This window comes from Pygocentrus nattereri, chromosome 27 (assembly GCF_015220715.1).
Source record: "Pygocentrus nattereri isolate fPygNat1 chromosome 27, fPygNat1.pri, whole genome shotgun sequence".
NCBI classification, from domain to species: domain Eukaryota; kingdom Metazoa; phylum Chordata; class Actinopteri; order Characiformes; family Serrasalmidae; genus Pygocentrus; species Pygocentrus nattereri.
The window spans coordinates 28,040,369-28,066,873 of NC_051237.1; the positions used below are offsets into that span (position 1 = coordinate 28,040,369).

The window sequence follows — 26,505 nt, forward strand, 5'->3', positions numbered from 1 at the left end:
TTTAAAACGGCGCCTCATGTAGATCCATGAGCCAATGAGCTGCTCCGCTCGCCCATCAATCATCACGCTCTAGCAGTAAAGCCCGCCTCCTGCTGCCCAAAACCCGTTAGCCATACATAAAAGTGTACTTTTTTTTTTTCATCCTTCTTCCTTTTAAAATGAAAGGAGAGGTCTGGGCGAGTGATTAGAAACTCTTTTAACTTTTCGTTTTTAGCCGTTGAGCTCCATTTACTCCCATTCATTGAGGACTCACTTGTGGGCGCCCTCTGCTGTTTAAGTCCTGTTTTTGATATAACAGTGGAAATAGGAAGTGGCCAGGCTCTTCATAACCGGCTCTGAGTTTATCTGTTGGGGTGCAGCAAGTGCCTGCCTCACCAGCCTCTAGTAAAATAGGCCCTAAAAATCACAACTACAATTTAATAAGCTCTTCAGTTAAAAAAGCTCGGTCACTTGAGCATCAGTGTATACTGTGTTGTAATAGATTAACCCTGTTTAACGTCCGACTCCTTTTAATTATAAAATTATTGCCTTATTATTTTTTTTAAATATATATTTTTATTCAACAGGTTTTTTTACATACATATAAGTGAAAACCACTGCACCTTTTTTTCCCTCTGTCCTGCTTTTACATTAAACAGAGAATACATTAATTATACTCAATAAAATAACTATATATATATATATATATATATATATATATATATATATATATATATATATATATAAATAATCATAGAGTAAAACGAGAAGACCAGACGGAAAAAGAAAATGATGATGATAAAATAAAGATGAGGGCCGACACTGTGTACACATTCACTCACACGCTTTAAGACGATTGCCTCTGGCCTGAGATACTGCCGTGTGACTTCTTCCCCAGCAGCGTTCAGCTCTAAACGCCAGCATGGCTTTAAGGCCTCAAAGGCTGGTCTTTGTGCAGGACCTGCAGCTGACGCTTTGAAGAGCAAAGACTCTTACAGACACAGAGCCCTGCTGAAGTCATGAGCAGCTGTGCCTCTTCTGAGGTTTCGTTTGGGTGCTGCCCAGATTTTCTTGCCGTCTTACTGAAGCTTCTGCAGCACAGATGCTCAAAAAAGTCTGCTCTTCCATTCGTAGTAGGGATGTAGGAAAACCCATACGGTGCTGTGGAGAAGCCCATCCATCCATCCATCCATCCATCCATCCATCCAAGCCGCTTCTCCGTCAGGGACGCGGGGGTGCTAGAGCCTATCCCAGCGGTCATCGGGCGGAAGGCAGGATACACCCTGGACAGGTTGCCAGTCCATCGCGGGGCATCGCAGGGTGGAGAAGCCGTTGCCTTGATTTATTGTATTTATTCTGATTTGCCACCCTTAAATGCTTCAGATCATTCAGCTGATTTTAATATAGGATAAAAACGACAGGAGCAAACAGCAAATGCAGCTTTTAAACGATCATCACATTTACTGTAGGTAAAGATTTAACCTGTATCACCCGTGTACAAAAAAAACTACGTCCCCCTAAACCCAATAACTGGTCAAACCATTGTGATAAGCCTGCGGTGAGCCTTTAACCTCATCGTGGAGGGATTCTGGTCCACTCTTCTGTGGAGAATCTGGCTAGATTAGAGGGTTTTCGAGCAGGAACTGTCCTTTTAAGGCCTTGAGATGGGATTCAAGTCAGGACTCTGACTCTGCCTCTCCAAAACCTTAATTTCATTTCTTTTGAGGCATTCAGAGGTGGACTTGCTTGTGTGCTTCAGGTCATTGTCCAGCTGCCTACCCGAACTGCGCTTGAGCTTTAGGTCACAAACTGACAGAAGGACGTTCTCCTTTAGGATTTTCTGATAAAGAGCAGAATTCATGGTCACGTCAGTTATGACGAGTTGTCCAAGTGCTGCAGAAGCAAAGCGGCCCCAGACCATCACACTACCACCACCATGTTTCACTGTTGGTATGATGTTCTTATAGAATGCGGTGTTATCTTTACGCCAGATATTACGGGACGCATATCTTCCAAAACGATCCACCTTTGACTCATCAGTCCACAGATTATTATCTCAAAAGGCTTGGGGGTCGTCTGGATGTTGTTTGACACGTGTGACGAGCCTTTGTGTTCTTTTTGGTCAGCGGTGGTTTGTGCCTTGCAGCTCCATGGATGCCGTTTTTGCCCAGCATCTTTGTGAAATCATATGCATTGACCTTAGCTGAGGCAAGTGAGGCCAGCAGTTCATTAGATGTTTGTCTGGGGTCTTTTGTGACCTCCTGGATGAGTTGTCGATGCGCTCTGGGTGAAATGTTGGTAGGATGGCCGCTCCTGGGAAGGTTCACCATTGTTCCAGGTTTTCTCCATTTGAGGATAACGGCTCTTACTGTCCAGACTGGTAGATTTCGGGGACGTGGTTTCGCATCTCTGTAGAAAGTGGCATCATGTGCTGCTTTTTGAGACCTCCTAGCTGCTTCACAGTGCCAGACAGGTTCTGTTGAAGTGCTGCTTAGATTAAACAGGTCTGGAAGTAATCATGGGAGTGGCAGTTAAACTGAACCCAAATGCACAACTAAATTTGGTTAACTGCTCGATTTAGTACCAATTACTTTTTCACAAGGTGCACTTTTTCCTGTAATAAATGAAGTCATTATTTACAAATGGCATTTTGTGCTCACCTTGGTTATTACTGTCTAATATAAAAGGGAGGCTGATGATTTGAAACATTAACAAGTATGCAAAAATAGAAGAAGCTGGAAGGGGTGAATTCTTTTTTTACAGTATTTTACAGTATTTTAATGTTTATTTTTCAAAATTAAATTTGGTTTTTGATCTATATTTGTGTTTAAAACGTCCTGATGTCCATCCAGATAAAAAAGCTCTCTAATAATGTTTCTGGTCCCTCTAACGAGCCCCAAATCAAGCCCCCAAAACCCTGAAAACCGTAGAGTTTGTACGCGACGGTTGTTTGAGGGTGGGTGGGTGCTTAGCGTAAACCCCTCCCACTTTACTCCGATAGGCTGCGCCCAGACCCAGTCTTGGTCACTGACACTGCTTTTCACCAAGGATGCTGAAGCTCAGAGTAGTTATAGCTTAGGGCACATTGGTGAAAGTTAAAATTCACAAAACACACCGATCAGGTATGACGTCATGACGTCATGACCACCTTGTTTTTAAACACCTCAGTGTCGCTGCTGGACTGAGAATAGTCCAGCAACCAAAAATATCCGGCCGGCAGCGTCCTGTGACCACTGATGAAGGACTAGAGGATGACCAACACAAACTGTGCAGCAGCAGATGAGCTGTCGTCTCTGACTTTACATCTACAAGGTGGACCGACGAGGTAGGAGTGTCTAATAGAGTGGACAGTGAGTGGACACGGTGTTTAAAAACTCCAGCAGCACTGCTGTGTCTGATCCGCTCGCACCAGCACAACACACACTAACACACCACCACCACGTCAGTGTTACTGCAGTGCTGAGAATGACCCACCACCCAAACAGTACCTGCTCTGTGAGGGTCCATGGGGGTCCTGACCACTGAAGAACAGAGTATCAGAGAAACAGATGGACTACAGTCTGTAACTGTAGAACTACAGAGTGCAGCTATACGGTCAGTGGAGCTGATAAAGTGGACAGTGAGCACAGAAACGAGGAGGTGGTCAGAATGCAATGCCTGACCGGTGTATTTTGACACGATTTCTTTCGTATCAAAACGATGCACAGCAGGCGCATCACATTTTTTTGCTTGGACGTTCCAGCCGTGTTGTTGTTGCACTGCGGAAGACAAAACAGGCAGACGAAACAGACAAAACGGTCAAACTGTGACCTGGACGGTTCCCACTCGAGAAAGGAGAACGGCGAGTTTCACTGCCTCATTCAGGAGCTACAGCTTTATAAACGGCTTCCCTCACAGTGCAGGTCTGCTTTCAGAGATGCAGCTTCGCATCAGAGTAATAAGAAACAGGTGCCGAGTCCTCGAGAGCAAATAAGACCTCGGTTTTTCTTCTGAGTGGGCAGCTGCTGAAAGTAGTGAGGGGAGCTGCATTTCGTTCAGAAGCTGAAGAACCCTTTGAGCTGCTTTGGGAGTTGCTGCTGTTCCTACAGCTGAACGGTCGGCTTGTTTGTCACCATGCCAACAGCAAAAGTTGGTCGTGATGGGTCAGAGAGATCATGCCATCACAGTAATCGTACAGAGAATGAAATCAAATAATTAGTTATCCTACGGCTATAATTCATTTATAGTCGTCCAAATTGCACAAACGAATCGTGCTCGATAAGGAAAGACGTTTAGTTTATAGGGGTCTTGAAGCCCCTGTCTGTCAACAAGACTTTAGATGTTTCACGTTTTGTGTTAATAGTAAACAGAAAAGCAGTTTACCACTGTTATATTTCTTAAATATATGGAAAATAATACAGTATATTGGAAATTTTTAAGCATTTACCTTCTAAGTTGCTGGCTGATCGTAACTGTCAGAATGCAAAATGATCAGTGGTGTCTCCCAGTTAAGGGGGTAAGGCGAGAGGACCTTTAAGTGTAAGTATCTCGGGGTCTTGTTCACGAGTGATGGGAAGAGGGATGGTGAAATCGGCCGCAGGCTGGGACAGGCGGCAGCAGTAATGCGGTCACTGTACCGGACTGTAGTGGTGAAGAGGAGCTGAGCCATAAGGTGAAGCTCTCTGTTTACCGGTCGGTCTACATCCCCACCCTCACCTGTGGTCAGGAGCTGTGGGGAATGACCGAAAGAACGAGATCGCAAATACAAGCGGTGGAAATGAGGCTCTTCACAGGGTGGCAGCTACACTGTATTTGACAGGGTGAGGAGCTCAGCCATCCAGGAGGAGCTCGGAGTAGAGCCGCTACTCCTCCGCATTGAGAGGAGCCAGCTGAGGTGGTTTGGATGCCCCCTGGATGCCCCTCGGAGGGGTGTACCAGGTATGGCCTACTTCTGTTAGGGAGCGAACGTATCATTTACATTTACATTTATGGCATTTAGCAGACGCTCTTATCCAGAGCGACTTACAAAAGTGCTTGTCATTACTTCAGAATATCTCATGTTAATAAAGGTCGACATAATTTTAAAGAGCTTTGCTCTAAATTGCTACCTGAAGTTATCTGTGCATTGAGACCTAAACAAATACAACAAGTAGAAAAATACCTACAACTCAACACGGAGTCTACACAACACTAAACCTGCTGAAAAAAGTTTGTAATAAAATACAGTGAAGAATAAAAGAGGTGAAGATCTTTAGTAGACAGTGTTAGTGATTAGATAAGTGTAGTGTAAAGAGACGGGTCTTCAGACGTCGGTTAAAGACAGCAAGTGATTCTGCTGTTCGGACACTTAGGGGAAGTTCATTCCACCACCTTGGTGCCAGGACAGAGAACAGTCTGGAGGCATGTTTTCCTTGTGATCTGCAAGATGGTGGGTCAAGTCGAGCCGTACTTGAAGCACGAAGGTCTCTGGGTACGGATCTAGCTTTCACCTTTTGTTCCTACGTTTAAGGTTGAAAGGGTTAACTCTGCTCTAACTCTGCTCTAAGCAGAAAGGTGTACCGCTACCTGCGGCCCTCTTATAAATGAAGTTAATGGCTTATAATAGGATCTTGCAACAGTTGGCTATTGCAAGTAGAAACCTACTTGGGACTGTGTCAGGCTGAGGGACATGAGTAGATAATGTAGAAATGAAAGGTTAATCCGATTTCAGAATGATTTATTTGGTTGGTTAGTGTAGTGGATAACACCTCTGCCTTCTACGCTGTAGACTGGGGTTCAATCCCCGACCTGGGTAACCGCCCTACACTACACCAATAAGAGTCCTTGGGCAAGACTCCTAACACCACCTTTGCCTTCCTGTGTACACTGATCAAATTGTAAGTTGCTCTGAATAAACGCTGTAAATGTAAATTTCACTATAAATCATCACAGATCAGTGCAGTGAGCTGTAAACGGTGTAAATGAGCATAAAGTTTATTATGTAGTTCTACAAGGTCTCAGTCTGAACCTGCTCCAGCTGTACGGACGACATCAACACCACAGTCAGACTCATCCCAGACTGGACTGAGCGTGTCGGGCGTCGCTGCTCTCACGGCTCTTTCAGTGGGATTTCGGAGATCATCCAGTGCTGTGGAACCAGCGCCGAACGCTCTGAGCTGCTGGAGCTTCACTGCTGATGAAAATCCCGCTGCTCAGTTCTGACGGATTCACTCTTATTGACGTGGACAACACCTTGACCCCCGTCTTTCAAACGGATTGTGATTGGTTCCTCGGCGCCTCACGTTTGTGAAAATATGGCACTTTGAAATCGGATTAGTCTTTTGGAATCACGCTGCATTGCCAACTCAGGTTGGCAGGTTTGACATCATCTATGTCCAGTATAGTCTAGAAAAAGAAGGTTATTCTTTCTCTGCCAGTTAATAATAAAACCAACACACAAACTACAGATAATAGGTAGAAGAAAATCATGAAAACAGTAGGCAAGGCCTTTAACGATGGAAAAGCGTAGTGTGGTTTTGGACGTTAACCTGGTAGTTGGTGCTCCTCCCCTCCCCAGAGGCCGATATCCAAATTACAGTTTATCTGATTACCGCGAAATTGAGTCGTTTTTGGTCCAAACGCCACGGTGTACATTTCCACTGACAACAGAGCCGTGCTTTACTTTTAATTCAGTGCAGCCTGTCGCCAACTGGCTGAAGGGCACATGCATACAAGCTGGACCAAGAGGCGTGATGTAACATGGTGTCACTGGAAAGATTCAGAGAGATTTCTCTGGGCTCTACACGCAGCGTGCACAGGGTTAAGTGGATTAACTCAGTGACCCAAACTGGACATTTGACCCTGTTCCTGGTTAGCATGACTGTTCTTATTCAGACTAAATGTTTTGGTGCCCCAAGCAAAAGGGAATCTTCTCATCAGTGCATCTCAGCGCTTTATGAAGCTGCTTTGTTCATAAAAGCAGCGGTCATGTTTGTTGTTATGTATTAAAGAGGTTTCCTCTCCAGAAGAGCTTACAAAACAGTAGAGGATAAACTCCACACAACGTAAGACGCTCACGGTCGCTGGGCGTTCTGTGGTCAAGGCCCGAGACGGGGAAATGCTGGAAGTGCTGACAGGATGTAAAGAGGAGAATATAGGCTGGGCTTACTTTACGTTGCATTATTTATCTGTGTGGCAGATGCAGTTCTCTGTGGGGAAGAACGTTCTTTACCATTTCACTTTGCAGTGCTGAAGAAACTGCTTGGGATTTGCAGTGTGTAGTTGTAACTGATATGTGAATAATGGGCTGACTCTGATAGCCAATCAGCAGCCGATCAATCATCACATTCTGACCGCCTCCTCGTTTCTCCGCTCACTGTCCACTTTATCAGCTCCACTGACCGTATAGCTGCACTCTGTAGTTCTACAGTTACAGACTGTAGTCCATCTGTTTCTCTGATACTCTGTTACCCTGTTCTTCAGTGGTCAGGACCCCCATGGACCCTCACAGAGCAGGTACTGTTTGGTGGTGGGTCATTCTCAGCACTGCAGTGACGCTGACGTGGTGGTGGTGTGTTAGTGTGTGTTGCGCTGGTGCGAGTGGATCAGACACAGCAGTGCTGTACAGCTGTTTTAGTGCTGTAGCCCTGTCTCATCTAAACACTCAGATATAAATTCAATTCAATAAATACATCAAGAATCGGCTACATATATTAGTTGAAATCTAAATGTCTGTCTGATGACGTTCATTTTTTAAAAGCTTTTATCTGCCGATGCTGATATGATACGTCCGACTTGAAACCCCCTGCGTTCACTGTCCACTTTCCTTTTGGTCATTGTTTAGGTGCCAGGTGTTTATATTGGCTGTGATATGACTGCTGTGGCAGGACTGTGGCGTAACCGCTGTCCTATAGATACATGTTAGTGGAGGAGGAGCCAGAAGCACACATTACGTTGCAGTGCATGCTGGGGATCGTAGTCCAGATCATTGGGAAATGGGCTAATATTAAGGGAAAACGAAAATAATTTTGCAGTCCGAAAACAATTTGACCCAAGGACTCTGAAGCACAGCCAACTTTAAGCTTTAAGATATAAGAGTGAGGATTGGATGCCTGAGGCTGCCGGAAGCTCCCGGTTATTTAGGGTGTGAATGTATTTAATGCAACACCTTCCGCATTTTTTGAAAGTTCGCTTTTGAAAATGACTTTTGGTCCATTAATAATAGACCAGTCATATCATAGCACTGTGTAAAGGACAGCTGTCGTACTCCAGGGATATTAAAATAATTATTAAAAGTAGAAAAAACCACGTAATGAGGTTTTAACTGAGAACTGTGAACCAGCTCCCGACAAAAGTTGGCAATAGGTGAATTTTTGTATTTGGTGGAGTGGAGGCGATGCATCGCTTGCGTTGTTTTGCCGCAGCTCACACTGACTGAGTTTACATGCAAAGAGTTTCCACAATCTGATTGAACACGTTCCGATTTCAGATTCAGACTGAGGTGTTTATTCTCTCTCTACTCAACAATCTGATGGAAAACCTCTGACATGCTCACTACAAGTGATTAGTAAAATGATGCGCATGCGTGGAGAACCGCTTAGTGTAGACGTTACCATGACGACCAGCATCACTGAGTCCAGTCAGAGTGAGATGAGCAGCAGTGAGCAGTGATTGTGTTTTTAACTGCTTTAAAATGACGTCAGACTCAGGAAAACGTCCTTCACACGTCCTTATTAAAGAAGGCCGAGAGGAAGACGTCGTGCTCTGAGACGCATAAGCTGGACGTCCGTCCCACCGCCGTCTTTTAAAGATCAGAGCATGAACTTCGTCTCCTCTGCAGACCAGTTTCTGCTCCGCCGTGTTGAACGGTATAAACTCTCACTGTGACGCGACGCACAAGCAGAACGGACTGAAACTTTCCGATAGGGAATGTAATCGGATACAGGAGTTTACACGGATATTATTCTTCTATTTAACAGATTATTTACAGGATAACCCACCTCGATCAATCGGATAGAAACTGTATTCCGAATGGCCTCAATCGGACTAGACTATTCCAGTTGAGGTGTTCACATGGACAGTCTATTCCGATTGAGCTATTAGTCGGATTAGTAGGCTGCGTGTAAACGTGGCCACTGTTTATTTCATCCTGACATGACTCTCAGGAAATGAGCACCTAATTCTGGAGCGTCACTAAGGCATTTGCTTCAGTTTGTGGAAGACACTTGTGACAAAGTGCTCCGTGGACACCAGGGAGTCTAGGTAGCTCCTGGTTGGGAGGTGTCATGGTGAACAAAGGCTCACCACAGGTGATTGCTGTACCCTGAGCAGTGGGCTGAGTCACGGCGTCAGAAGCCCCTGGGGGACGGTGTGTATCTGGGAAAATGTCTTATCGTTCTTAGTATTTCTTATTAAGAAATACTCCTTAAGAGTATCCATGGAAATAGGACTTCCGGATGATTTTTGTTTTAGATGTTTCTCCATCTACAGAGGATCGTGTGTGCATGGGTGGCATATAATGCAGAGTTCCTCTGACAGCTCAGTGCTGGCGGAATGGGAATGTCTTTGTGGGAGATCCGGAAGTGTTGCTGTTTTCCATTAACCGGCAGAATGAATTGTGTCCGTAAGTACCCTGAAGAACTAATGCTTCGTAATCCATTAATGTGCTCAGGTACGCATTCGTTAAGCCCAGGTAATCCGCACTGTTGACCCGCTTGCAGAAGGAAAAGGTAGATCAGCTCTTGTTGTGAATGACTGCAGGTTGGATTGTGACCTGACATAATCAATGCCCAACCTTCGGAAATGTGTAGTCATGACGGCTGAAGATGAAGATCCACTGTTTACATTGAATAAACAAATGATAAAAGTGAAGAATCCTGAAATATTAAACAGGCGTAGTGTTTCATGGAGGATCAGATCAGCCAAAATAAATAAAACGAAAAAATCAATAACTCAGTAAATGAATCAGTAAAAAAGCATATATTGCTTATTTGTGATTGTAATGATACACATTTCCTTTTTCTGCAGTTATATATTTCTGAAATTATTTATTTCTGTATTATTTATAATATAATTTTAGTTTTTTTATTACTTGCATTTTTTTTTTCTTTATCTGTATTTTAAACAATCGAACACTAAGGTTTGATTCATTCATTTTTCATCAGTTCATTAATTTATTCATTGATTCCTTTATTCATTTCTGTATTTCTTTGTTCATATGATAATGAGGGGGTGTGGCTTTCACAGTCAGGCTTAGCGATCAAGACCAGGAGGAGAAGAGCTGATTAAACTCCAAACAGACCTGCAGTGTCACAAACAGACACACTTGCCGATAAATAACTTTCTGTGGCTTCCACAGGCGGTTTGTCAGAGGGGGCAGTCGTGGGCTGGAGGTCAGGGAACTGGCCCTGTGACCGGAAGGTTGCCGGTTTGATCCCCAGAGCCGACAGCACATGACTGAGGTGTCCTTGAGCAAGACTCCTAACCCCCAACTGCTCCCCGGGCGCTGCGGATTGGGCTGCCCACCGCTCCGGGCAAGCGTGCTCACTGCCCCCTAGTGTGTGTGTGTGTGTGTGTGTGTGTGTGTGTGTGTGTGTGTGTGTGCTCACTAGTGTGTATGTGGTGTTTCATTTCTCGGATGGGTTAAATGCAGAGGTGGAATTTCCCCGTTTGTGGGATTTAAAAAGTATCGCTTAACGAAGATTCCTGGGTGTGATGTGAATTTTGCGGAAAAAAAGATGAACCAGTAGGAATATTAAGACGCTGTGACACCACAGCTTGACAGTCCCTTTATTAGAATAATAAAGAAGAAAATACAGAACTTAATAAATATAGAAATGAATAGTTATGGAAATAAATTAATAAAAAAATAAATAATAATATAATAAAAATGTTATATATGTGAGTGAGGAGGGAAAATCATTAAACAGACATGAAGTAAATGCAGACATATTAATTTTATAAGGTTTTTATTCATTAATATATTAATTTCTATGCATATTTATTTGTGTTTAGATTTATCGTCATTGTTCTTTGCCATTCTAATTCATACATTAATTTACTGAGTTATTTAGTTTTAATTTATTTATGTTTATTCTGGCAGTCGTGGTCCTCCGTCACAGGTCTTCCCCGGTCCTGAAAGTGTTTTTTTGCTCTAATTCTCTTGAAGCAGCTCACTGCATGATTACCAGGCACTACATGAGGTTAACTGAGAGTATTAGAGTGGGAAAAGCCGCTAATCTGGGACCATGATTGGGAAACCTTGTGCTGAACACATCCAGTCTTGAGCCAAATGACATGTGAAAGCAAATCAACGTTTCCTTTACAGGACGCTGCCTTGCATATTTCATTTTTCTGCATATTTTAGTGAACAATTTCTGTCAAAGGACTCGTCCATTTTTCCTGTTGTATCTTTTCACCCGTCCCGATTTTACACTTTTATGCCACTCATCAACGTTTCTGTGCTTTTATTAACCAAAAACAAATGAATGTTTTCATGACCACAGGCGGTCTTTATGTATATGACCTCTCTACTGCCCGTTATTGGGCTCCATAGAACTCCATTGCCTCTTTTGCTCCATAGAACCTCAGCATGAATTGGTGGAGCTGAAACCTGTTTGCTGAATATGTGGATATATCGCTGTCGGGAGAAAACCTCGTATCTCCAAAATGAAACTTTACAGGAGAAAGAAAAAATCTGCTTCGCTTTTAATGGAAGTCAGTGGAACCAGAATTTTCCCCCAAGTCATTCTGGGCCGTTTCTTTTGGTCCATTCACCGTGAAATTTACACACAATGTAAAGAACAGCAGGCATTTTCAGATTATGATAAAAACTGAAAAACGAAAGGGAGATATGAGGGTTTTTTTCACACAGCAGCGGAATTAAAATATATCTGTTCTTGTGACGTCACAAACGCAGAGTTCAGTGGGCCGGGTAGGGCCGGGTAGGGCCGGGTAGGGCCGGGGAGGGCCGGGTAGGGCCGGGGAGGGCCGGGTTCACATATTACTTCAGAAACTTGAATCAAGGTCAGTTTTCCATGATGGGCCTTTTAACGTTTTGGAAACATATACATGCCTGCAGTATAAAATGTGCATTAACTTTGCCCAAAATGTATGTTTTATTTATTTTCCCTCCGATATGTTACATTCAGTAAATAAACAGTAACTGTGTATTAAAATGTGCACAAGTGTGTCTCTGTAGAGGATGTGTTCTCACTTATTCACACTTAGGAAAAAAATCAAGTACCATGCCGTGAGCCATCACCGCTTTTCTGGATTTTGCCATTCTGATATGTCCTGCAACACAGTCTGAGTCTCAGTCTGAACCTCCTCCAGCTGGACGGACGACATCAACACCACGGTCAAACTCATCCCAGACTGGACTGAGCGTGTCGGGCGTCGCCGCTCTCACGGCTCTTTCAGTGGGATTTCGGAGATCATCCAGTGCTGTGGAACCAGCGCCGAACGCTCTGAGCTGCTGGAGCTTCACTGCTGGAGCTTCACTGCTGATGAAAATCCCGCTGCTCGGTTCTGACGGATTCACTCTGATTGACGTGGAGAACGCAGAACGTTCTGCTCAGGGGTCTCGGCTCCTCTCAGACTGAAGGAGCCGGTCAGGAACTCTATGACCCCCTCTTACAGTTGGAGTGTGATTGGTTCCTTGGTGCCTCACGGCTGTAAAAATACGACACCTTGAAATCAGATGAATCTTTTTTTAATCAACCTGTATATTAAAACCATATTGGTGAACCATAAAGGTGAATGGTTAAAATACTGGCCTCTGTTATTTTGATCAAAAGGATCAAAACACCCTCAGAAGCGCTTGTAGGGTTGCGTAGCAAAACTTAGCTGAGTGCTACTGTAGAATGCATGCAGAGGAAAAAAAGCTCATTTTTACACTCATCATATAAAATTAATAAATAAAACCCGTAGAAACGTTCATCACGCTTGGCCTCAGTTTAGTACAAACTCGCTGGTTCTAAGCTGAAAAAACTAGGCTGTAATATTAACTGAGGTAACGGATCGCTCAGCATTTCTTCAAAGGACCTACCGTGTAAATTTCAATCCACTTGTGATCTTCTGGGTCTTCCTGTGGTTTTTATATGGCTTTAATTAAACGTGGGGTAAAACGCTGAGTGGCGCACTAAGAGAAGCGCTGTTGCTGAAGATTTGTAATGGTGCTTATAATAAAGCATTTGGAGGCTCATTTGCATATTAATACTATTTTCAATTTGAATGATTTTCCATTATTTACTATAGTGTCATTCCCTGTTGGTACTTGGTTCTGGTTAATCCGAACACGCATGGCATGGTATTATCTGGCACTCTGCTCTGGATTGACCAAAGTTGTCTTGTTTTCCAGGGGAGACTCCTGAGGAGCAGAGGCAAAAAATGCAGCCCTCAAACCCTGTACAGCCATCCACCAACGTCATTGTGCAGCCATCAAAGGTGCGTTCACTCCACGCTTCACTCTAAACGTGTGAACTCATGAATTACTTTGTAAATTGTTTCTAGGTATTTATTAGTGACTCAGAGAGATGAGCGTCCTTGGCCGTCACACAGAACCAAGCACATTTAACGTGAATAAACTCATGGTGTTTGCACACTTCCCATGGTGTTTGCACATTTGTGACCACATGGGAAAAGTGTGTGTGATCACATGGTGTTTGCACACTTCCCATGGTGTTTGCACATTTGTGACCACATGGGAAAAGTGTGTGTGATCACATGGTGTTTGCACACTTCCCATGTGAAATGTATTGCTGCTGTCGGACGAAAACCTTGTATCTCCAAAATAGTGACTTTACAGGAGAAGGAAAAAACTTATTTCACTTTCAATGTAAGTCAATGGACCCAAAATGACATGGGAAAAATTCTGGTTCATTTCTTTTAGGCCATTCATCATAAAATGTACAAGCAATGTAAAGAGTAAAAAATACTTTTAAATTATGTCAAAAACTGAAAAATGCTGAAAATGGAGATACAAGGTTTTCTTCTGACAGCAAAGATATATGACTTTTTTTTGTAATCTTCAGTCAATAAATAAATAATAATGAAATAAATACAGTAAGAAATGAATAAACTGGCCGTGAACGCGGCGTTTAATATGTTTTAATGTTCAGCTCCTTCCTCCTAATTAGAGCTCCTTAACGAGCAGCTCGTTGCTACGTCAGAGTAACGAGCTCCGCCCACTCGCTGCTCAGCCGGCAGTTCGTTCTCCAGCTCCTTACACTAAATTCCCAAACTGTCGTCTCCACTGAGCAGCTTTTCAGTCGGCAGCTGTGACAGAAGAACAGCTGAACAACCTGGAATCAGCCAGAAATGAACCCAACACCATTCGCCAGACGTGTCTGATCTTCAGAGTCGGACCAAATCGGCTGTCGGTCAGATGCGATCTTAAGTGTCCATTACAGTCAGAAGTGAAAACGTTCAAATGACTTGAGCGTCTCCTACAGCTGTCAGAGTCGTTGCTTAGCAACGGCGTCTCAGCGGAACTACCTGTTATATAATGTTTTTCAAAAAATATAAGCCCATTTTTTGAATTTGATACCAGCATCATGTTTCAAAAATGTTGGTACAGGAGCAACAAAATGCTGGTAAAGTTGTGTAATGCTAAAAAACAGCTGGTGGTTAAATGGCAACAGGTCAGCAACATGATTGGGTATAAAAAGAGCATCTCAGAGAGGCGGAGACTTTCAGATGTAAAGCCGGGGAGGTGGTCACCACTCTGAACTCTCTTCCTGAGCAATTTCTAGTAAACTCGAGTATTTCCCCCGTCCCTGAGCACAGAGTGGGTTTAAATATCTGGGGATGAATGTGTTTAAGATTTGATATAAATGACAAATTACATCCTACACCTTAAATAGGTATCTCTCATTTCTCGGATGCATTAACATGATAAAAGTGAATGTGTTGCCCTCATTTATTTGTTTTTCAGTCACTGCCCTGTTATTTGGATAATCTCAAATAACTCCCATCAGACTCCCAGATTTTCAGGTCTATAACTGGGCTGCCCAGACAAAGGGCATAAATGTTTTGGTATGAGACCGTCCAACTGCTCACTGGTCAGATATTGAAGAACTTAGCTTTCTGACCTCTCTGACCTCTGATACAAATCAAGGGTGCCCAGTACATCAATCATGAGCGACCAGTTGACATCACGGTGCACATTGGTAGGTCGCGCCTCATTCAACACTTTCTTACTGCTTCTGGCAAACAGATCAGCCTGACTGACTGACATGAAATGTGGCCACTGTCTCTTTAATTTATAGTTTGTTACCATGGCTACGTAGCTGGGGGCAGTCATGGGCTGGAGATTAGGGAACCAGCCCTGTGAACCGAAGGTTGCCGCTTGTCGATTTCCTGGACCGACAGTCCGTGACTGAGGTGTCCTTGAGCAAGACACCTAACCCCCAACTGCTCCCCGGGCGCTGCGGATTGGGCTGCCCACCGCTCCGGGCGAGTCTGCTCACTGCCCCCTAGTGTGCGTGTGTTCACTAGTGTATATGTGGTGTTTCACTGCACGGATGAGTTAGATCGCGGATGTGAAATTTCCCTGGAATTATAGGACTAATAAGGGCCACTTAATCTAATCTTATCTATGGCACAGCACTGCTGTCAGTTTGCTTCTCTAACGGTCTAGAAAGTTTTCATTTATCGGTAGCAGTTCACATTTTTAACTTTTTCCTTTTGTAACCTGCATTGACTCAGAAGACGAGTGTGAGACCGAGCACAAAGAAACTGAAACCGAAACCTCCGCCATGCAGAGCGGGAGGAGGACTACTTTTACATAGTCTCAAACTCCAAATGAATCTGAATGATCTGCCAAACAGCCATCGCGGTTCCAAAGAAGGGGAACGTCGAGAGGCATTTCAAACTATACACAGAAACTATGATGACAAATTCTCAGCTAAAAGTGAACTCAAGGAGAATATCAGTGTAGGCCACTGACGTGCATTAAAAGAGTAAAATCCATGTCTTTGGAACTGTAGAAACAAATGCAAGTTAAAACTCATGCACAGGAGGAACCAGGATGCAGAAACACTGCCGCCTTCTCTGGGCCTGAGCTCGTTTCAGGAACGCTGTGCCAAACCACATTCTGCATGTTTTCCAATAACATGGCTCTGTAGTAAAAGAGTCCAGGTGCTAAACTGGCCTGCCTACGGTCCAGACCCATTGACCATTAAAAGCATTTGGTGGATTATGAAAGAAAAAGGTGATATCTGATGCTTCAGGCATCAGAACTGCTGGACTATTTAAGGTGGATGATATCTGCTGCTTCCCTCGATCTCAACTAAAATCGGGACACCCTACCCCTAGACGTGAGGGCTAATGGCGAAGAGGTACGGGCGAGGGGTGAGATGGGACTGGGCCTAATTGTACCAGGTCTGCGCCGCAGGGTGTTTTCATATTGCAGTAAAACCCAGTATTGCAATGGCAATGAACAAACAATATATGGGGCTGTGCTTTAGATCAAATTAATATGAGATTAATTCAGTCTCAAGAGCTTAGTGGAACACCCGCCCCCCCGGCCCAGCAGGAAGGCTTGATTACGGTGGTCATTTGCTTGGTGTAGAGCTCTTCCTGACAGGAGCAGCAGTGCTGGGTTTAGTGCTTGGGGAGGGAGCTGGAGAAAAGGCTGTGAGGACTCACTTCTATTCTGCTGGCCCAGGCGACTCTTGCTGTGCTGTGTGGACGACAGGTGTCGGGTGGCTGGACTGAACTCTGGGGTCAACACGAACTGCTGTCATTCGCCACGCTGTGTCCCAGACCATCCATATGGCTGATGAAAGACAAGCAGTCACCAGGCTTTGACTTTATACTACAGGGTTTTGTCAAGGCTTCCAACATTGTGCAAATTACAAGGTTTTAATTATGGACTAGATGTTGCAGAGCAGGTGTGTGTGTGTGTGTGTGTGTGTGTGTGTGTGTGTGTGTGTGTGTCTGAGATCTGCTTGCTTGGCAGCAGGGCCCTGGGTAAGCATAACAAATGCCCTATGCCCTGTTTGCCACAGGAAGACAAGCGAGAGTAAAAACTAAATAAACTGCACCAGATTCTCTTCACCTACTTTGCACATTCAGGAAATGAATCTAAACCTCCCCCATAAATAGACTGCAGTTAATAGATCATTACAGTTCCTGTAGGTACAGATAGAGGTCCAGTCAAAACTACAGGTTGTTCAAACAGCTTGACGTCTCTAATTTGCTCAAACTAGCAGCGAAGGTGCTCTGGCAGTTGGAACAAAATCCTGGGGAGGGTTTTTACTTTTTTCTGTTAATTTTTAATGAACAGATATTTAAAAAAGGAGGGGCTGTGGCTGAAATTAATGTAGGGCTGCAGGCTTAGTTTTGAAGCTGGTGCTTTATTATTCAAAAATAGTCAAGGGAATTTACAGGTTCTCGAGTTGGTTGAGTAATGGAGGTCTCTTCAGATGAGTAAATGAGATAACAGTACAGTTAACCAGTGCAGCATTGGGCAGGAGAGGACGGGACAGGACGAGACGAGACGAGACGAGACTAGACAGGACGAGAAGAGACAAGACGAGACGGGACGAGACGAGACTAGACAGGACAGGACAAGACTAGACGGGACGAGAAGAGACAAGACGAGACGGGACAGGACGAGACTAGACAGGACAAGACTAGACGCGACGAGACTAGACAGGACGAGAAGAGACGGGACAGGACGAGACGAGACGAGACTAGACAGGACGAGAAGAGACGGGACGAGAAGAGACGAGACGGGACGAGACGAGACAGGACGAGACTAGACAGGACAGGACAAGACTAGACGGGACGCGACGAGACTAGACGGGACGAGAAGAGACGGGACAGGACGAGACGAGACGAGACTAGACAGGACGAGACGAGACTAGACGGGACGAGAAGAGACAAGACGGGACAGGACGAGACTAGACAGGACAAGACTAGACGGGACGCGACGAGACTAGACAGGACGAGAAGAAACGAGACTAGACGGGACGCGACGAGACTAGACAGGATGAGAAGAGACAAGACTAGACGAGACGGGACAGGACGAGACTAGATGGGACGAGACTAGACTAGATGGGACGGGACGAGACGAGACAAAATTATCAGTGTTACACCAGCAAATGGACAGCAAAGGAATTAGCAAGCAAGTAATTCACTTTAAGTACTTAACAAGGTTTTTTTTTTTACAGTTTGTTACTGTAAAAAATGTGACTATATAGACAATATATATTAGAACTAAACATAAAAAGTAAGATAAATATAATCTATCGATCTTTCACAAAGGATAACAAAAAAAGCTAAGATATTTACATGTAAGGATATTTTGCCTGAAATCCTGAAGTTTTGCACACTGGGTACTGGTTTATATCACACATGGGGCGGTGAGGAGTTACTATATATAACACTTATAAACAGAAAGCTCAAGAATATTTACGCTATAGTGATATTACTAAACGTACATTGCACAGAGTGTTGATTATATTGCCCACAGGAGAAGGTGATGGGCTCACAGTATGTTCTGCGGGTGTGTGAGGTCTAACGGGGGGTGGAGGGGGTTCTACTGGGAGCAGTGCTGGTTGTACTAACAGTAGCAGGAAGGAAGGGCCTGCGAAAGCGCTCCTCCACATCAGCTCCTCCACATCAGCTCCTCCACATCAGCTCCTCCACATCTGCTCCTCCACATCTGCTCCTCCACATCTGCTCCTCCACATCAGCTCCTCCACATCTGCTCCTCCACATCTGCTCCTCCACATCAGCTCCTCCACATCTGCTCCTCCACATCTGCTCCTCCACATCTGCTCCTCCACATCAGCTCCTCCACATCTGCTCCTCCACATCTGCTCCTCCACATCTGCTCCTCCACATCAGCTCCTCCACATCTGCTCCTCCACATCAGCTCCTCCACATCAGCTCCTCCACATCTGCTCCTCCACATCAGCTCCTCCACATCAGCTGGTAACCGTGGCAACATCAGCTAGTGTAGCTGGGGTAGTTAAGCAGGAGTCAACAAAATGACCAAATATTTTTTTCCAGCGTTTAGAGTGTCCACTCTTTATTTACTTTATTTTGTGTTTTCTGCTTCTCACAATCCAAATAATACCAAACCCATTCAGTGGTGCTGAGGTCTGGACTCTGGGGTGGTCAGTCCATCGTCCAGCTTCTTTGTTTGATGTGTCCGTCTCCTTTTCTCAGTGAGGTTCTTCTAGATCAGCTACACGTCCTTTCAGACCCACAGCACTGAGTGGTCGTCTCACAGTGGAAGGATGGACAGAAACACCTGTGGATGTTCTCAGATCTGAAGCAGCTTGATCTTCTACTCTCTCTCAGAGATCAAAGCTTTCAGTGCTGCTTATCTGATGGGGGCCTTTTGGGTGTCTACCAGGTCTTCCAGGTGGTTTCTAATAATACTTAATAATCTTAACAGTTGATAACCATGGCAACAGCAGCGAGAGTAGCTGGGGTTAGTTAAGCAGGAGTCTGTTAGCTGCCAGAACAGAATTAGCAGTTAGTGTTAAGCCGTCCAGGGCTGTTGTGTGTGGCATTTGAGTGAGAATCAAAGAACGGTGATTTGCATATTGGTGCTTATTAAATGATCCCAGTATTCAGTAATATCAATTATTGGCAAATTAAGACTAATTGCCACTGCACCATTTTCATGCTTTTTGTAATTTAAGGATAACTTTTTATAATGTATGAATAACATTTTGTATAATTCTTGTACTTTAAAAAGTAACTACATCCCACTATTTTTGGCTGCATCAACTTTGAAATATGCTCAGAATTGGGAGGGTCACACTGGAGTGGGGGGTTGCAGTGATCTATGGGTTTTGAGGTGGGTCTGGGTGGGCTGGGCTGCAGTTTTTAGAGCCAATGCACTTTAGCTACCAGAAAATATGGAGAGAGAGGGAAGCAAACAGCACGTTTGCCACTAGGAGGTCTTAGGAGGTTGACGATTTTTCTCTGCTACCATCCCCATCTTCAACGAGGGAAGGTGTTTGTGATCAGGCAGTGCGTCTTGAGCTCTCAATATGAGCTGCTGACTCAAACCATCGGAAAGTTAACGTAGAAACGATGAGCAGTGAGCGGCAGAGGCGCCAAACGGTGGAACATTCCCTAAAACCGTGGCTGCTCGCTTCTAATGATCTGTTCAGCAGGTCCATATCCGACATAACCAAGTTAAACCCTCGGGCGCTGCACTCGTTGAACAGAAGTCGATGGCAAGCAACACTGGAGCTATGGAAAGCGGGGGAAAAACGTTTGAGAAAAGCTGCACGGACAAAACGCTAGATAGGCTGGTAGGTCGGTTGGTAGGTCAGTCGGTCCGTAGTTCGGTTGGTAGGTCAGTCGGTCCGTAGGTCGGTTGGTAGGTCAGTCGGTCTGTAGGTCGGTCCGTAGGTCGGTTGGTAGGTCAGTCGGTCCGTAGGTCGGTCCCTAGGTCGGTTGGTAGGTCAGTCGGTCCGTAGGTCGGTCCCTAGGTCGGTTGGTAGGTCAGTCGGTCCGTAGGTCGGTCCCTAGGTCGGTTGGTAGGTCGGTCCGTAGGTCGGTTGGTAGGTCAGTCGGTCCGTAGGTCGGTTGGTAGGTCAGTCGGTCCGTAGGTCGGTTGGTAGGTCAGTCGGTCCGTAGGTCGGTTGGTAGGTCAGTCGGTCCGTAGGTCGGTTGGTAGGTCAGTCGGTCCGTAGGTCGGTTGGTAGGTTGTTTATTTATTTGTTTATTTATCCTGAAGGACATGTAGCGATTTAGGTTGAGACGGTCAGTAATGATGGCCATTTAACGTTTCTGTAGTTCCAGTGTTGCTTGCCGTTGATTTCTGTTCAGGGAGTCGCGCCCGAGAGTTTGAGTTGTGAAGGGAAACATGAATGGGACGCAACACCAGCAGCTTCATGGAGACTCGCAAGAATCCTCACTTAATCGGTCCAACACCTTTTATTACACACTAAGCTTAGATTACCTGGGTGATTTACAGTTGGTACAGACATCTGGCTTATCGCAGCCAGAGGTGAGGTGGTGCTGAGTGCGTGAGTGTGGGCATCTCTGAGCTCCTATGCTGTCTGATTTATGAGCATGGGTGGGGCGTCATCAGGGGGGCGGTAACATTGGTGTACCTATTTGCATATTGTGACATGTCATGGTACTTTGCTACAGGCACGGATGACGTCTTCGTATCAGAGTTTTCACAGTTTGGACAGTTTGGTGCATTTCAGCTGGTAATGAAAAAAAGGTCTTATGGTGTTTTTGCTCTTTAAAGAAAAGGTTTGTAGTTGATTGGTTGCTTGTTGGTTGACTGATTGAAAACACTGGCATTATGCTGAAGCAGTGCGACCATGACTAACCTACCACAGGATGCGTTTTTGTTTGTTTTTGTTCTTTCCTTTGGCCCAGTTCTGCTGGAGAGAATGTTATATAACAGAGCACAATCTGTAGACTGGTGTGGTGGCATAAGTAGTGGTCTCAGATGCCTCCAGAGGAATACACTGCTTCTTTGAGTTGCAGTGAAATGAACATCTCTCCTTATTTAGTTTCATATTTGACCTAAATTAAATACAGAGTAATGGCAAACATCTGAATTTGCCTTGTTTTGTGAGCTTGAGGGCGTCGAAAGCATTTAACAGCGTTATAACAAGCCTCCAGAGTAAACAGGCATGCAGCGTTATGTAATGGATAGATTCATGTCATGTTAAATGCACAACAACTGGAAACGAGTGAAATTCCTCTGTAAGTGAAGACAATAACGGGCTGGCTGGCCTGGACGAGCTAACCCCACCCCCCCTGCCCCCAAGCAAAAGCCTTCTACATGGACATGACATACATTTGAAGACATTCTCTGCTTTACTGATTGTTGCTGTAGTAAGTGCTTTTGTCAGATTTAATCTGGTATATATATATATATTTGTTTTGTGACCTCATGATTAAGATGGTTATTTTAAATAGTCTCAAACAGGGAAGGAAATATTAGTTTTCTAAGGGCTAAGTTTATAAAAAAAATACAACCCCATTTCCAAAAAAGTTGGGATGCTATGCAGAATGTAAATGAACACAAAATGCAATGATGTGCAAATCATTTAAACCCTATATTTGTTTGAAAATGGTACAAAGACAACAAATCAAATGTTGGAACTGAGAAATTGTTTTTTGAAAAATATTTCCCCGTTTTGAATTTGATGGCAGCAACACATTCCAAACAATTTGGGACCGGGGCAACAAAAGTTCTGTAAAGGGGGGCAAAAAAACAACAACAACAAAAAAAAAACACCTGGTGCTTAATTGGGAACAGGTCAGTAACATCATTGGGTATAATGACGTTTCACAGCATAAAACAGCAAAGAGCTTCTGCTTTTCATCGTCTACGGTGCAGAACATCATTAAAGACTCAGAGAATCTGGAGAAATCTCTGTCTGTGAGGGACGAGGCTGAACACCAGGATCTGCTGGCCGTGATCTTTGGGCCCTCAGGCAGCACTGCATTAAAAACAGACATGATTCTGTAGTGGAAATCACTGCATGGGCTCAGAAACACTTCTGAAAACCACTGACTGTGAACACAGTTCATCACTGCATCCACAAACGCTGTTAAACCCTAAAACACAAAGAAGAACCCAAATATAAACAGGATCCAGAAACGCTGCCACCTTCTCTGGGCCTGAGCTCATTTAAAATGGACTGAGGGGAGGTGGAAAAGTGTCCAGCGGTCCGACGGATCAACATATGAAATTCTTTGTGGAAATCATGGACGCTGTGTCCTCCGGGCTGAAGACCCCTCAGCTGGTTATCAGTGCTCAGTTCTAAAGCCAGTATTCATGATGGTTTAGGGGGCATTAGTGCCCATGGCCTGGGTGACCTGCTCATCTGTGAAGGCTCCATTAAAGCTGAATGATATAAACATGTTTTATCAACATCTGCTGCCGTCCAGACGACGTCTTTTTCAGGGAAGGCCTTGATTATTTCAGCAGGACGATGTCAAACCACATTCTGCATGTATTACAGCAGCACTGCTCCGTATTAAGAGTCCGGGTGCTAAACTGACCTGCCTGCAGTCCAGACCGGTCACCACTGAGAACATTTGGCACTTCATGAAGCCGGAACTACAACAAAGGAACCAATCTATTAAAAGAAGAGGTGATGAAACGCAGTGGTAAACAGGCCCCAGGCCCACCTTTTTCGAAATGTGTTGTTGCCGTTAAATTCAAATTTAATGGATTTAAATTCATACAGTACTGTGTGAAAGTCTCAGGCACCCAAGACACATTTTCAAAATGTATTTATTTGTGTAGTTTGTGTTTATTTGCTGAGAAAAGTTTTAATATTTGAATAAACAAAATTTATAGAATATTAATAATTTTATTCATATATAAGAGGAAAGAGGGATGGTGAGATCGGCCGCAGGCTGGGACAGGCGGCAGCAGTAATGCGGTCACTGTACCGGACTGTAGTGGCGAAGAGGAGCTGAGCCATAAGGCCAAGCTCTCTGTTTACCGGTCAGTCTACATCCCGACCCTCACCTGTGGTCATGAGCTGTGGGTGATGACCGAAAGAATGAGATCGCGAATACAAGCAGTGGAAATGAGGCTCTTCACAGGGTGGCAGCTACACTGTATTTGACAGGGTGAGGAGCTCAGCCATCCAGGAGGAGCTGGGAGTAGAGCGGCTACTCCTCCGCATTGAGAGGAGCCAGCGGAGGTGGTTCGGGCATCTGATCCGGATGCCCCCTGGACACGTCCCAGTTGGGGTGTACCAGGCACGGCCTACCGGGACAAGATCCCGGGGTCGTCCTAGGACCCACTGGAGGGATTACATCTCCAAGTTGGCCTGGGAGCGGCTTGGGGTCCCCGGGAATGAGCTGGAGGAAGTTGCGGGTGAACAGGGTCATCTGGGATTCTCTGCCCTCTCAGCTGCTACTGTGACCCTGTCTGGATTAAGCGGTCAACACCGATGAAGATGATGATGTTGATGATGATGATTATATATATGATTTTATTTATATATATATATATATATATATATATATATATATATATATATATATATATATATATATATATATATATATATATGTATGTGTATATATATATGTATATATATGTATAGTGTGTGTGTGTGTGTGTGTGTGTGTGTACATACATATAGACAGTGATGTTCTGGATGTTGGTGTGTGTGTTTACCCATCTCCAAGCCTCTCCTCCTCGAGGAAGTCCAGTATTATATGTAGTTAAAAAGCAGCTCCTGGTTTGACCAATCAGTGCTCAGTAAATTGACCTCATGATGTAATTGATGATATTAACGAGTCTCTGTGGCGGCTGTGAAGGTGTCCAGGAAAAATATGGACTCGAGAAATTCTTGTTACTGTTTATTGTTTTTCTGTTTATCTGAATTATGAATACGACTTTATTCTAATGTATATTGTGATAAACTCACTGCTGAGGTCAAAAGTTTAAACATTCGCTTAGACGCCTTAAACTTTCACACAGTGCTGTGTGTTTTTCAGAAAACGGTAACGTTTCTCAGTCTCAGTCAGACGTGAATATGGTTAAAATAACTGGAATATGGTTAAAAAGAGAACTAATGAAAAATAAAAATACAAGATGGAATTGGCGCTAAAAACACTTGCAACTTGAAACAAATTGTAGTGGCTGCTACAAAAATACGACAAAGTCGATTAATCATCGACAAGGATGATAACGTCGATACCATTCGCCAAACGTGTCAGATCTTCAGAGTCGGACCAAATCAGACTGAGCCGTAAAACTGAGCCAATATCAGGTTCAGCTCAGTTTGGTCAGTTTGTCCAGATCAGTATTAATGTTGTTTTGTTCCAGCCGGTCTGTAAAGCTTCTTACAGCCCGTTTAGTTTGGCGAATGGTGTTGGGTTCATTTCTGGCTGATTCCAGGTTGTTCAGCTGTTCTTCTGTCTCAGCTGCCGACTGAAAAGCTGCTCAGTGGTGACGACAGTTTGGGAATTTAGTGTCGTCTCGTCTTCAGAGTCGGACCAAATCGGCTGTCGGTCAGATGTGGTCTTAACAGTGTCCGTTTTCTGTTTGTGGCAAAGTAAGAAGTGAAAACGTTCAGACGGCTCGAGCGTCTCCTACAGCGGTCAGAGTCGTTGCTTAGCAACAGCGTCTCAGTGGAGTGATGTTATGGTGAAGTAACAGCACGGTTAGAACGCTTCTCAGCCAATAAGCCTGCACGGCCAGCTAACTGTTGTACAATGGTAAACATTTGTGATGGACCTGTTAAATTAGGCATTTGATTGAATAATCAATTATAGAATAACCATCAATTGCAGCCCTAGCATCTAATGTAACGTCACATCTCCTCTGTTCTTTTGTTTTGCACAGTCGTCCAGTGCGGGGCTGAGCAGAACTACAGAAGCTGTCCAGTCCACTCCAGTGGCGCCGACCGCTAAATCCTCCACAGAGCCGCAGAGCACAGAAGCAGCCCCGGCTCTTCCAGAGCTTCTGGGAGATATACCGTTCACCTTGGCACCGCATATCCTGGCCATGCAGGCCGGCCTGCCCCTCATACCAGAGTTCGTCCTGCCTCGAGACATCAACGAAAACCTGGCCAGCTTCTGTTATGACTTCACCCTGGAAAACTCGGTGCTCTATGAGCCATGAGGCCTGTCGGTTGATCTAAACACCCCTGGGCCTTTCTTAGAGCAGCAGTTCGGCTAAATTTAGATTTACACTGTTTTCCCCTTCCTCACCCTAAACGTGGTCGATCTGCGTAGACGTGTTCGGCGTCTGAAGTTTGCTTCTGTACTTTTGCACTTGAGCTCTAGAGCGAATGCAGCTAACGAGTAATGGAAGTTTAAAGCCCGCCGATTAGCAATGTACACACTGCGTACAGACGGCCTGAATCAGTACACACATCACTCTGATCTGAATCAGACTTGCTTATGCGGTTCCCGTATAAACTGGTTCTGTCCGTGTTTATAGATGACCGTCTGTCAGAAACCGCATAAGCAAGCACATCCAACTGGACATGGTTGGAAACACGTGTCACGCTAGACGTTTGCGCTTCATGTCGCCTTCCGAAATTCTGAAATGTGAAACAAACGTGGCCAAAATGTATAGATGATTATATACGTGGAGCACAGCGCTGCTCACTGAGCTGTAGCAGCAACGTGCTGACCCGACCTTCCCAGCGCCCCAGCTGCAGGCCGAGGCCGGGCTGAGGATCGTTCTTTATTGGGCCTCAGCAATGCAGCTGTGGGTTGGGGGGGAGGTTTGCAGCCAAACTGCTGAAATCCACTGCTTTATTATTATCAATCCTGTTCTTTATATTATTCTCGTAGTATTTTTTAAGCTTAACGCTTGACATTAATTGAAGTTTGTGATTTTATACATCGTCTCTGTTGGCCCATGCATGTATGTAGGTTGCGATTGGCTGCTGTCAGGCGATGGCTGCTGGTCCTGGAGGTGAAGGAGTCAAAAGTGAAAAAATTGACGTTAACCTCTTTAACTCCTCGGGACCACCGGTGGCTCCAAACCGCGCTCCGTCATGTTCCTCATAACGTTCATACTCCATAAGCTCCATTCAGAAGCTGGGCGTCGTGTGAGGCTGTAGCTCTTCTCTCCAGTCTAAT

General features: G+C 44.6%; 1 protein-coding gene across 2 annotated transcripts in view; it reads left to right on the forward strand.

Annotated features, from left to right (window-relative positions):
• umad1 (UBAP1-MVB12-associated (UMA) domain containing 1) overlaps positions 1–26,505 on the forward strand; it is a 34,087-nt gene extending 7,582 nt beyond the window's left edge. For both annotated transcript variants that reach the window (XM_037535200.1, XM_037535201.1), the window contains exons 3-4: positions 13,298–13,383; positions 25,256–26,505. In XM_037535200.1, coding sequence (XP_037391097.1) covers positions 13,298–13,383; positions 25,256–25,534 — 365 coding nt within the window. In that variant the 3' untranslated portion in view covers positions 25,535–26,505. The remainder of the gene's footprint in view (positions 1–13,297; positions 13,384–25,255) is intronic.